We start from the raw sequence: 13,912 nt of genomic DNA, 5'->3' as shown, positions 1-13,912 counted from the left end.
AAGTGATAATTGAAAGAATGGACTATTGTCTTTAAAGCAACAGCAAGAGACATACTGTCACCTCATACCTTTTTGCAAGGCTTTTGACAAAAGTGCTCAGAGGTCACTGATGGGTTCTTGTTTTCATAAAAGCAACAGATGAACCAGAAGACTGACTTCTATTGTTTGATGGAGAAGGTCAGGTTTTTTTTTGCAAGCAGTCTGGGTGGGTCAGAGTGAGAGAGAAGGGAGAGAAGGAGTGAAACAAGTTGTCTCAGTCAGTGTGGGTGATACAGAGAAGCTTGCTGAAACTGAAGCAGGAAGCATGTTGGAACTGAAACAGAAGCTCCAGAGTGGAGGATGGCTGAAAGTACTGGCTGTCTGGTGGTTCTCTTGGAATAAAAGAAACAGAAAGGAACTCTGTGGTAACCTGAAAGAAAGAGGTTACCATCTGGAGAACCCTGATGGGGCAAGTTTCATCAGCAGGACATTGAGGTGACTAATGGTGGTACCTCAGTTGTGGAAGTCCTGGAACAACAAATCTCTCTCTACAAAACCTACAAGAACCTTCCTGAACAGTAACCATTGACCTTTCGAGCACCAAGGCCTGGTGAACTTTATACATTAAATTCTGTGCACAGGATAAGAATTGCCTGCAACCAGTGAACTTGGAAGAATGAGAAGTGAGATTGAACTGTGAACCAAAGAACTTTTCTAAATTTATATCCACATTACATACATGTGTACTTATGGGTTAAGTTAGGTTAAATTAAAAAGAGAGCTAAGTTAAAGTTTGATTATGCTTTCATGTTTAAAGTTAATTAAAAGCAACTTTTGTTTAAGTAACCATTTGTTGTGGTGAATATCTATTGCTGTTGGGTTTTGGGGTCCTTTGGGCTCATAACAGGTGGCCTGGCCACATGCATGATGCACGAGTGCTTGCCAATCATTCCATCTACAGAAAGGCAGAAGACCAGGGCAGATACCTTTTCCCACGTGATGTGAGTGTGCACTCTTCCAAGCCCATTGAGCTGGAACCAACCCCAAAACTTTGGTTACGTATCTTTATATTTGCTCTATAAAGTACACTGTTTGACCAGCATTGTGTTTTTACTTTAAATGAGGAGACATAATTTCAAGATAAGGGGTCTGTCATTTAAAACTAGAAAACTCTTCTCACAGAAGGTAGTGAATCTCTGGAATGGTCTACTTCAATTTTAAAGGATATTTTAAAGAACATTATAGGTATTTAAAGTGGATGCATAAAACCTTGTGAAAGATTGGAAGACTGATGGCCATGGCAATCTGGCAGAGTAGGAATTGATTTTATCCATTAATATATTAAATAACAAGGCAGGCTTGAGGAGCCAGGAGTCAGGTGGCCTACTCTTCTGAAGTTAAACAAGAAAATCTGCAGATACTGGGTCTAGTGCAATACACAAAGGTACTGGAGAAACTCAGCAGGTCAAACACCATTCATAGAAAGTAAAAGGCAATTAACGTTAAGGACATTGATATGCTCCTACACCTATTTTATCTGAATTTTCTATTGAATGTTGCTAGCTCTTGTGCTATATTTGATTCATGGCTCTTTCCTCATCATATCTACTCCAGCAACAATGTAGAAGCCAGACCTCTGGCTTAGTCTGGCCGAGACTATTTAGAAGCTGAAAATTTGTGTGGTCTTCATGCCAGATATCTCTTGGAACTATAAATAAATGGTGAAATCGTCAGTAAGGTCATGCAAAGAAACATAATTTCTCCAGGGAACATTCACCAACTCCTAAATCTACCAAATCCCCAGAGTGCTTCTGAGAGACATCTGAGAGAGTACTCCCTATGCTCCTTATCATCTTTCACATTTTGCCAGGTTGGTCTGGCATCTAACTAACCATTTCACTGTGTGACTGAATCAGTCTTGACATGACAGCATTCCATTCATGCTCTTAAACTGAGCCTGACAGCACCCTCCCAACTGCCTCTGCCCCAAAGTCCTGTGCCGGCTGCCCCTGCCCTGATAGGAGCCGGAGTATGCTCCGAGGAGCCTCTCCTGCAGCTGTCCCTTTCAGGTGGCTACCACCTGAAAGACTATTCCACAGGGCTGTATCCGTTTCTGCAGGCAGATTCTTGGCGGAGAATTCACCTGAAAGTGGCTATAGAGAGAGAGAAAACTGATTTCTGTAGTGATGGCAAGCTGGCAGTTTGTTGAAACCTCATTTTGAAGACGGGTGGTGAGTTCTGAGTTCAGCCTGTTGAAACAACTCATATGGTCCATACAAGAGGAAGTGGCTGGCTGGAGTGTTTCACCTGAAATAAGGGAAACAAAAAGAACTCTACTGAAGTGGCTGATCGAAGCTCTCTCTGAAACCAACAAGAACCTTCCTGAGCAGTAACCCTTTAAGCACCAGAGCTTGGTGAAAATTCATAAATGTTAAATTCTGTGCACAGTCTAAGAATTGCCTAATACCAGTGAACTTGGAGAAGTGAGAAGTGAGTTTGGACTGTGAATCAACAAACTTTTCTGAACTTACACGTATTGCATACACAGAATTAGAAGGGGATTAATAGTAATAAGTTAAAGTTTGATCCTATTTTTTATGCTTAAAGAACATTAAAAACGACTTTTATTTAAGTAAATATTTGTCTTGGTGAATTTCTATGGCTGCTGGGTTTTGGGGTCCTCTGGGCCCGTAACAACTGTTTCCTGATAAACGATACTGCAGTTCACTTTGCCCCGATGCAAATTTGATCCCATCTAGCCTCCAGTCCAGCCTACAATACACGTCTTTCAGTAAGTTTTTAGGGCAAGTGACCTCACACAACACGTTCCAGCACTCCCACCAGCTGGCGAATCCTACGAGTCCACTCTTCCAAAAGTCTCATTGAGGGAACCACGTCAGCGGTTCTTCTTGTGCTCGATCGACCAAGAGCAACATTTGAAACATATCTGCATAAAACCAATTTATCGTCAAATTCCGGACCTTTATTGGACAAACAATAATATGGAAAATTATGTACATATTGAATATTAAGAGTATATAAACAGATCATTCTCAATTACAATGTTTAATTGCGTACATAATGAAGTAGCTATTTATTTGGGTACTTGATAAAGGGTAGCCCTCTTTAGAATTTACCGCGACTCCATACAACTATAGTGCGGGCAGATGAACTAAATTATTCATTATATTTTACGTCTTTGAACATTTTGATCTGATTAATCTTTAACTCGACCTCAGTCTTTGTTTATCGTAACTCATTCGGACTATGGTTCCGAAGCCTGCGCTTTGAATTCGGCAGTGTTTCCATCCAAAGCGTGTCGCATACACTCCAATAACAGCAGTACATATCCATAGCGTATTTTATCATTGCCCACAAGTAATTTACAAAGGGAAAACTGAAATTGTGGGCCATTGAGAATAGAATGAATTATTGACGTGCTCCGCTAAAACGGTCAAAATGTAAATAATTATCCATGTTATTTCTTAAGGACTATGATTTTCAATCCTGCAACTCTTCGTCTACGGTTGGAATCGGTACGAATTCAGCTCCAATGTTCTTTCCCCGATTTGTTTTAACTTCATCAACCGCCTGACTGATAATCACATTCAAAAACCTCGGTGCATCAAAATAACTTGACAAAACCAGGATCGGTGATGATGGCAGATCGCGACCGCCGCTGCGAAGGCAGAGACCCTTCACGCCGCAAGAAGGGTCGGCGAACAGGCGCTCCTGTGAATTGCCCTTCTGAATGGAAACAATCCGGGAAGGTGCAGCTGCCTAACAGAGATACAAATTATTTCAATGTTTCTATAAAGGTTGTACGGGTTCCTTTCACATTCTGCATTTGTTTGCGAATTAACCTCATAATTAACTTCTCCATCACTTTATTGTTGATCCTAAAATATCCCAATGATCAGATTTCCTAAACTTGCTGGCGGCATTGTGCTTTTTAATGAGGTGCTGTGTCTTTGACCATCAGTGAGGGAGGCGTGAATGACCTGCGGACATTGGCTTGAATTTCTTCGTTAAGGATCTTGAAACATTTATTCAAATGTTTTCCAGTTCTACTCCAACCCTCGCAGCATTTTAGCATCTGACGGGCTGAACCCGTTGGGGTCGACGCTCCCAACACGGTAGAGACCCCATGGATCGAATCCTTGTCACTGGAAGGAGCCAAAGCCTGGCGGCTGATCACCAGCAATGATGAATGGGTTGAATGGGTCTGGTCATTGACAGGGCAGGGATACATTGCCTTCTGTCACAGGTCATGTGATCCCTGTACACGTGGCAATAATAAATAACATGAGGAGAGAGGTTTGATTTCTTCTCCCCCGAGAAGAGGAGAGGAACGGGACGGCGAGGCGATCCCGACCTGAAACGCCCACTCTCCCTCCGGACGCCGACCGACCCAGGCGGCGGAGCAAGCGCCAGGGCTGGGCGCGGGAGGGGGAGCAGAGGCGGCCCGACGCCGAGCAAGAGCGGGGCGGGGCGGAAACGGTGCGGGCCATCGCAGCTCTCACTGGCTCACGGCACCTTTGATGCTATGACTTTAAATATCCTGCCCCGGCCGCCGAGCGGCGAGATCGGCGCGGCTGACCCGTCTGCGCGGGTTTGCTGCCACCGGGCCCGTTCACTTCAGCCTCCAGGCCTGCCGGAGGGCGACCGTTTCGGCAGCAGACGCCGGCGTCCTCTCGCTGGCTAAAACGGACGTACTTCTCCTCGCGGGAATTATCGCGCTCTCCTCCTCCGAGGCTCTGTTCGAAGCGACTGGACCCCCCGCCAGCCCCCCCTCCTCGACTCCTCCTCCTCCTCCTCCTCCCACCCCGCGCGCAGGCGATGGACGCGAGCGGGCTGCGCGAGCGGCTGGCCCGGTGCGGCCAGGCTCACTTGCTGCGTTTCTGGGACGAGCTGGGCGAGGCCGAGCGAGGCGAGCTGCTGGCCGACCTGCGCGACTGCCGCTTCGCCGAGATCGCGCGCTGCTTCCGCCAGGCCGTGCGGGGCTCGGCGGCGCTGCGGAGCCAGCAGAAGGTGGACGAGCACATGGAGCCGGTGCCCAAGGAAGTGCAGGGCAGCGTCACCAGGGATGGGGCGCAGTTGCCGGCTTGGGAAGCAGAAGGTGAGTGCGGAGGAGAGGGGAGGGGAGGTCAGCTCGTGGGGCTGGGGCAGGACGCGAGCTCTTACTCTTCCTGGAGTAAAACGTGTCTCTAAAATACATCCGGCTCACACGAGTGGCTCCACCGCCAACGCATTAAGGCCGCCCCGCCCCCCTTGGGACCTGCCAAATACACTGGGTACGTTTCGGTGGGAGGAGGGTGCACAGATGCAGAGGGCCGAGCGGTCCTTCCACCAACGCTCTGTCCTGCCCTGGGCTGATCGGACTTGCTGGGAGCCCTGAGTGATGCAGAAGGAGATCAATCATAGGCTTTTCCCTTCGCCATTATCCAAAGGAAGAAAATGCTATAATGCAAAACAAAAAGAAGACCGGTAAAGTAAAGGTTCCTCCGCTGACTGAATTGAATCGTTCGCACATTAGGGTTTAATGAAAAACTGTGTTGTGTGCTTTCCAAGCGAGTCAGCTCATGCACAAGTTCAAACCTGGGAAAAAAGATTCTGACTGCCTACCCTCTCGATGCCTCAAGCTTTCCATTAGGTCGCAATTCAGCCCCTAGCATTCCAAAACAAAGAACGAAATTTGTCCAACCTCTCCCAATAGCCACACCCTTTAAGCAATATCCTGGTGAAGCTCATTCTTTTCCTTCTCCAAAGCCTTCCTGAATTGGGACGACCAGAATTGGCTTCATACACCTTCCCACCCCACCCTTTTTGTTCAGGAACCCTTTTCTGGTTCTCCTCCCTCTATTGACCGAGCCACCCCCCCCCCCCCCCACTCCTTGATTGCTGCTGTCCCTTCCCTCCCTTTTCCACATATCACCTCTTGCCTTTTTGACCACACCTCCCCCTACTCTTGTTCAGACACCTGCCAACATTTTTCCATACCTTGATGAAGCCCAAAATGTCGGTTATGTATTTTTACTGTTGCTATATGAAAGGCACTTCTTGACCTGCTGAGTTTCTCCAACTTTGTGTTTTTACTTCAACCATGATGACTACAGATTTTTGTGTTTTACTTCCAACAAGAAGCCTTTCACTCCCTTCAGGTGCTTCCTGATGATGTAACCATGAGGCTGCCTGACTCTCATAATTAATAAAAAATTATTTTTGTGGGATAAATAAGCTCTTTGTCTTAATATTGCTAGCCATTATTAAATCGTCATTGAAAAATATTTATTTTACTGATTCAAAGAAATGTTGATTCCTTCATCACCATTATACTTTAAATGTTCCAGAGTGCTACAGACAGATGTTAGCAAATGAAGAGTGAAGCCAAGTTCCCTGAGGAGGAAATGGGACCTGACCAAATGTTACTAATGGGCTATATTTTGGGGAGAAACTGAAGGGATAAGGAAGGCAATGCCAATTGTCATGGAAGTAGTTAACTTGTTTACTCCATTCAGGCACCCACATTGAAATTAACACTCCAAGCATATTTAATATTTAAAAATGAGCTTAGTTAAATATAATTTCTGCAGGGTTTACGAAGCATCAACATTCACGCTTCGTACTTGACTCTTGACATTATTGCAAGTAGGCATTTCAAGATTCCTTTATTGTCATATAGACAAAATTAGTTTTCATTCGTTTAAAGACACAGAAAGGGGCACCACTGGCCCAGCATCCTTGTAAAGAGAAGCAAGAGTCCTTCAGAGGCATTCGACGTCAGCTGTGACCTTCTTGCAAAGCCATAACCTCCATTATCATGTGGTCTCCTGTCCATTCTAGTAAAGCACCCTCCTTGGCCCATGGTTCCCCAAAGTGATGATGTCCATGACAAGTTTAGATTGGCTGGTAACCTTAAAACAAGCAGTCCATGAGTACAGGGTTTGGTAAATACTCAGTAGATCAGGCAATAGCTGGGAGAAAGAAATGGTAACAATTTCAGCTCAACAACCTTGCCATCAGGAAGTATAACCACAGATCTTTCATTGGAACTGGCTGAAATATTATCACTGTTTCTCCTTTCACATAAGTTAGTCTGACTCTGAGCCTTTTCTGGTTTTCTTTCTCCCCCAATTTTCTCGCATGTACACTTTTGCTTTTGTTCATGTAATACAATAAAAATGTAATATACATGATACACTTCAATTCTTGTCTGCCAAGTCACCATGAGCATTACCCAGTGCCCCTAATGATAGGAGAAAGGCAAACAAAAGAGAGTCCCTTTAGAGTCACTGTGTGTCCATGGATTCACTTCCAGTGCTCCTGCAGCCACACAGACTCTAATCCAAACCATCAGCAACCCAACTCCAGATCCAAACCTCCTAAACCATTTAGAAGCCTTCACTGGCTAAGGACTCTTTGGGGTCCTTCTTGCCCTCAGCACTCTCGAGTCCTGGTTCCAATACCTAGTTCCTATGAGTTGGTCTCTAGCAGCCCACGGCCTGCGTGAGTCATTTGGCCACAAGTTGCCAACTGCTCACAGCCTGTGTAGCTCTTCAGCCGCTGAGCCCTCAAAGGGTGTGTTCTCCCTGTTTCTGGTGGTCTGCACTGGTCTACTGCTCTCCCTCATGGTACGCTGCCCAGCACAGTTCCTGCCATCTAGGACTTAGGACTCTAAAGTTGCAAGATTCAACAAAAACACCATTTGCTCCTTTAACAAGCCATTTGGGTATATATAGAACTTGATAAAATAGGAGAAACTGATCCACAACACTTTATTTATAAATGGAATGCAAGATTGTTAATAGCAAATAAAGAAACACCCAGGATGAAACATTTAATTGAACTTTGGAATAAAATTAATAAAGAGATTGGAGGAAGAGGTTTAATGTCTATAGACAAACACCTTTATTTCAAATAAACTTAATCCATTTTCTATGGAAATTACATTTTTTAAAATTGGCAAAATTGTGGTATTAAGAAAATTAAAGATTGTTTTGAAGCTGGGAAATTTATTACTTTTAGTAGAATGAAGGAAATGTTTAAGATATTGGAAAATGCAAAATTTTGTTATCAAGTTAAGAGATATCTTTGTGACATTTTTGATGCTGGAATCTTGAGCAAACAATAATCTGCTGGAGGCGCAGTTAACATTTGGGGTCAGGTCCTTTTACTGAGACTTTTTATTGCTAAGAGGTCTCAAGATGCAATAATAACTGAACATTTCTGCTCACGAGTGCTACCTATCCTGATGCATTCGTCCAGCAGCTCATTGTTTACACAGGAGTAATAGTCAATGCTCATGTTCTTTCCTTTTCATTTATGTTCCTGTTAGACAATTAACAAACTTAAGTAAACAACAAGAAGATGAAGGGACTCAGCAGGTCTGATAACAGATTAACAATCCTATCTACTTTTAAAAAGATTCTTTGGGGTGACAAGTAGTTCTTTTAAATTGAATGTCTTGATGAGCCTTGATCTTTGACAATCTTTCAGTGTGTTTGTGATAGTAAGACATGAACATCTTTCTAACTTCCTTTTCCAGCCAGGTGCACAATAAATGTTTGACAGTGAATAGATATACAGCACCTAAAGCCTGAATTATGCCTGGGATTGTTTAATCTCAGAAGCTAAGCAGTCACAGGACTAGTCAGAACTTGGAGGGAAGACCGTTTAGGAACACTAGGTGCTGTAGGTTTCTGTGAGGGGCGCTGGACAAAGTGCTGATTCTGTCTTCCTTATGGTAGATAAAGAATTTTATGTATGTTACATTCTAAATGTAGTATTACATGACATTAATAGAACCATACTGCCCTACACTAACCATGGTACCCCTATGAACTGGCAACTATTGATTAGACTTCGTTACCGTGCCTGTCTGTCCCGCATCGGACTTGTCAGTCACCAACGAGCCTGCAGCAGACGTGGACATACCCCTCCATAAATCTTCGTCTGCGAAGCCAAGCCAAAGAATAGAACCTTTTTAATCTTTTTAAAAAAAGATTGAGCTGCTGGTCAATGTGTATTCTCTTTATTTTGCCAATATTACTGTAAATTATAAATTTTAACAGACAAACAAAATTAACAAAAAAAGTCCAGTAGGTCAATAATTTAAATTTTTCCTGTTCACCAACCATATTCCTCTCCGACGTGTGCTATTCCCTTCTTGTCCCCTTCCAAAGGCATAACAATCATCATTAGGAAGGTTTACTGTGATGTTGGGCTTATTTCAGGTTAGGTTGGCCTGATGGAGTTTTAAAAATTTCAACATACATTATATTTGCAATAGAAAATATGCAGTGCAGGTATTTTCAAATTAATAGTGTCATATTTGTAGATGCACAAAGGAAAAACAAAGCAAAGTTTTTTAATCATTCGTAATGTCATATTGTAATTTAAGGATGGGCACCTCCTGTTTCTGTTATGTCTATTTTATAATTTAAAAATATTTTTTTCCTCACATGATTGGCCTAAAAGCCTTGAATGTTTTAAAAACAAAAGTATACTCCTTGTTTTGAGGTAGTAACCATATCCAGGTCCATCACAGGCTCTGACTTCCCATTCAATGCAGACATCGAAATGCTGCCTCAAGAAAGCAGCCAACATCATAGCAGATCCCCATCACCCTGGTCACAATCTCTTCTCACTGCTATTTTTGTGGAGAGGGTACAAAAGCCTGAAAAACAGCAAATCTAGTTCAAGAACAGCTTCCTTCTAACAGCTGTCAGGCTCTTAAACTTCCCTCTGGTACACTAATGATAGACTACTCTGGTAGCACAAAAAACTGTCCACACCATTGCAAGTCTTTTTTTGGTCTATTTATTATTTATATAGTGTATTTGCATATCTTAATTTAATTCAATGAGTTTACTATTGTAGTTTTTTTTTCTTTGAGTACCGATTTGGCTGCAGCGGTAAGAATTTTGGTGCACATCTACATTGAACAATGCATGTGACTGATAGTAGTCGGAGACTTGTTCGGACCACAAACACGCTTTTATTAGCTTGCAACAAACAGCCAATATTTACAGTGGTCTTCAGGTGAATCTGAGGTAAGGCAGGAAAACAGGGTTTATATCGGGACCGATGTGGGCGGGGCCAAGAGGAGGGGTCAGCTGTCTAATCTACACGTACAGACGGTGAATTCCAGTTCACTGCATTCACCCCTTCCTTCAGAAAAGAACCTGTGGGTGAAAACAGATCACATTCAGCAAAAGAAAATTACAATTATTTACAAGATGAGTCTCTCCGGGGGCCTGGTTATTCTGGTTCAGTGCCTTAGAACTGGTGGAATTTGCTCTTTCAGAACTTCCTGTGGTTCTTAGTATTGGGACTCTGGGGTTCTGGATCCAACGGTACCTCAGTTGGAATAACGTTATCTGGAACCCTGCGCCGAGTGTTTGGAGGTTCTAAGCCTATTGCGGGTGTCAGGACCTCAGTTCCCGAAGGTGCTAGATCTCTGATCAAGAACGTGTCCTCCCTGCCATCCGGTTATGCCACCTAGACATACATTGGATTTGCATGCAGTAGGTGCACTTTATCAACCAGCGGGTCCGTTTTGCTTCTCCCCTCGCATGCTTTTTTTCAGCAGGACTGTTCCAGGTGTTGTTAGCCATCCTGGAAGAGTGATCCTGATGTGGAGTTCCTTGGGAATGCAGCCATTAATTTGTGAGGTGTTGCATTAGTCATGGTGCAGAGAGGTGACCTTATGGAGTGGAGCATGGTGGGCAGAACCTCTTGCCAGTGTGAGTCCGGAAGGCCTTTAGACCAGAGGGCCATTTTTATAACCTTCCAAACTGTTGTGTTCTCCTTTTAAACTTGTCTGTTCCCCTGGGTGTTGATGCTAGTCGGCCTGCTTGAGGCAATGCCTCTTGCAAGTAGGTACTGGTGTAGCCCCAGTCACTATGAATATAGCTGGGATACCCGAACATGGTGAAAATGGAGTGCGAGTAGGTACTGGTGTGGCCCCAGTCGCTATGAAAATAGCTGGGATACCCGAATATGGTGAAAATGGAGTGCAGAGCTCTGTGATGGTGTCTGGACAGGATATAGTGAACAGAAAATGCAAGTACTCATTCATAATGTTAAGAAAGTACACGTTTCCATTGGTGGAAGGGAAAGGCTCTTTGAAATTGACTCTGAGTTGATCAAAGGGGCAGGAAACCTTTATCAGGTGTGGTTTGTCAGGGCGGCAGAAGTGTGGTTTGCACTCAGTGCAGACCTGGCATGACCCGATCATCTCCCTGATGCCTTCAATAGAGAAAGGCAGGTTGCGTGCCTTGACGAAATGGGCCATGCAGGAGATTCCCGGGTGGCAGGGCTCGTCATGAAGTGACTGGAACTGGCTGGTGTGTGCAGCAGCACAGTTTCCTCGGGATAGGGCATCAGGAGGCTCACTGAGTGGACCTGGCCTACACACCATCTCCTAGTTATAGGTGGAGAGTTCGATCCTCTACCTCGCGATCTTGTCATTCTTTTGCCCCTGTTTGTATTATTGATCAGTGAGCAGAATTAATTTCCTGCCAGCCAGGTAGTGCCTCCAGTGCCTCATGGCCTCCACAATAGCTTGAGCCTCCTTCTCCACAGATGGGTTTCAGAGCTCATGGCCTTGCAGGGTACGGGAAAAGAAAGCTACCGGCCTGCCCACCTGGTTAAGGTTCGAGCTAGAGCTATGTCTGAGGCATCGCTCTCCACCTGGAATGATGGCTTTCACGATGTAGCTGCTGACGTAGTTAGTCTAGGCTTTTCTCCCCCTCGTGTGACTACCACCTGGGCTCTCCACAGACTGTTGCTGGGTTCAATGATTTTTCCTTAAGCAGCTGCTGTGTTTTGGCTCTAATAAATTTTGGTCCCCTGCACTGTATTGTCTGCTCTTTGTGGCTATTGGTTGGCTTATAGTCAGGAGTTAGGTTCTTGTTGGGGGGGGGGGGGGGTTCGATATTCAGCGTGGAGAGACCACATGTAGTCTCTGGGATTTGGGACCTTCTATTCTGTGATGGGGGGACATGGGTCTGAGTACTCATGGTCATGCTTTTAAGGTGACACAGGACGTCTAGACCCAGCAGCACAGAAGCACACAAACCTTTCAATATATTCAGTCGGAACTTGCAAAATTCCCTCCCCCCCCCCCCACCCTTTTACAGTTTAGTGCACAATACAGTACCCCTGAATAGTCACTGAATATGAGTGTGACACTAGATAGATACGGTAGTCCGTGGGGTAAACCTTTAATTTGTACCGGCGAGTGGTCATAGCGTTTATAAAGCTCTCTGTTGAGCCAGTGTCAGATATCTGTTCACCCTCACCTCCATCGTTCAGTTCCTCAGCTGGTGAGGTTTTGCTTGGTCGAGGACAACTGATGCTAGCGCTCTGGAGGCTGCATCACTCCAACTGCCACTGTTGTCTTGATCGGAAGGCTAGAGAGATGACATTGTCCTCTATTGCTTCTCTTCCAATAGCGGTTCCCGTCACAAGGCTTAGCAAGGCGGCGGCGGCAAGCAGCATGGAGAGGCTTGGGCATGGGGTGTTAGACTGTTTGGGGGTCGTGTATGCAGTAACCTTCCTGGGGTTCCCCTTTGCCTGACAGACATTCGCCAAGTGTCCCCTCTTACCACTTCCTGAGCACACGGAGACTCTCGCGGGTCATCTGGTGCTGGGGTGTTTGGCCTGTCCTCAGAAGTAGAACTCCTGATCTTGTGTGGCCATTGGAGTCGGTACCTGGAACAGCTGTGCACTGCAGGCCTGCCTTTCTGAGAAGGTGCAGCTTTCGTTAGCGAGGTGGTCTGCTCCCATTTGGGCCTGTTCGAGGGATTTCACTAGATCGAGGGTACTGGCAAGGTCCTTCTTCCCCAACTCCAATTGTCGCTGCCTCACGCACCTCAAACTCACTCCAGGCACGAGAGTATCCTGGACTTGTTTTTCTTCTCTCACCTGGCTGAGACCACCTCGTAGTGGCACTTTCTCGTCACCGTCCATAGTTCCAGGGTGTGGTTGTCTAGCGATTCACCTAGTTGTTGCCAACATTGTGAGAGTTGGTGCCTCGCCAGCACGTCATTCTGGGGTCTCGTAGAAGGCCTTCGATGGCCGTCTCATATGTCGCGCAGTCCCTGATGATCATGTATCCCTTGGGGCTGACTCGAGAGAGGAGGGCCGATCTCTGGAGGCCGTCGGAGTGGAAGACTTCTTGGGTGACTGCTCTGTAGGACTGGAAGCACTCTAACCAGTGGGTGAATTACTCTGGGGACAGAAGGTTGACCTGGAGCATGCCAGGCTTCATGAGGGCTTCCATCCCATCTTCAAAAGGAATCTAATAAAATTGTAACGTGATTGATAGTACTCAAGAGACTTGAGGAGCATGAACAAGCTTTATTAGCTTGTAACCAACAGCCAGTATTTACAGAGGTCTTCAGGTAAATCTGAGGTAAGACAGGAAAACAGGGTTTGTATCTGGACCGACGGGGGCGGAGCCAAGAGGAGGGGTCGGCCGTCTAATCTACACAGACAGTGAATTCCAGTTCACTGCACAGTGAACTCTATCAGTATCATGTACATATCCTTAAATGTAGATGGGATGGGGGGGGGGGGGGAGAAAAAATCCAGACTAACTGTCAATTTACACTCATGGTCCATTAGAATTGCTCATTTTCTTTCTGTAGTTTGAAAGCCACAATTTTCCTCAATTTCTACACTCTGGCCCCTTTACATCTTTCTGCTTATAGTGGTGCTATATGGGGGGGAAAAAATTGGCAGAGGTGGTGGTTGAGGCAGATACATTCACATCATTTAAAATGTGTTTGGACTGATAGATGGATAGGAACGGTTTAGAAGGAGGGACCAATCACAGGGAAATGTGGACATGTGCCAAAGGGTTGTTTTCATTGCTGTGTAACTGAAATAATATTTGAACAGTTCCTTAAAGATTCAAGCCACATTA

General features: G+C 45.1%; 1 protein-coding gene and 1 long non-coding RNA gene across 4 annotated transcripts in view; one reads left to right on the top strand and one right to left on the bottom strand.

Annotated features, from left to right (window-relative positions):
* Positions 1–2,940: 2,940 nt before the first annotated feature.
* Positions 2,941–5,240, bottom strand: LOC138763513 (uncharacterized). Its single transcript, XR_011357621.1, has 2 exons — positions 5,164–5,240; positions 2,941–4,258 (listed from the first exon to the last, which is right to left on the bottom strand). It is a non-coding gene; the product is annotated as an uncharacterized lncRNA (long non-coding RNA).
* Positions 4,310–13,912, top strand: part of uap1 (UDP-N-acetylglucosamine pyrophosphorylase 1) — a 50,040-nt gene continuing 40,437 nt past the window's right edge. The window contains exon 1 of one of the 3 annotated variants that reach the window (XM_069937800.1): positions 4,310–5,098. In XM_069937800.1, the coding sequence (XP_069793901.1) occupies positions 4,819–5,098 (280 nt within the window). In that variant the 5' untranslated portion in view covers positions 4,310–4,818. Of the gene's footprint in view, positions 5,099–5,285; positions 5,467–13,912 lie in introns of those variants that run through there. The other 2 variants (XM_069937801.1, XM_069937802.1) reach the window with 2 other exon arrangements.

The sequence above is a fragment of the Narcine bancroftii genome, chromosome 5, assembly GCF_036971445.1.
Source record: "Narcine bancroftii isolate sNarBan1 chromosome 5, sNarBan1.hap1, whole genome shotgun sequence".
Lineage (NCBI taxonomy): Eukaryota > Metazoa > Chordata > Chondrichthyes > Torpediniformes > Narcinidae > Narcine > Narcine bancroftii.
This window is presented reverse-complemented; position numbering and strand designations above follow the sequence as displayed.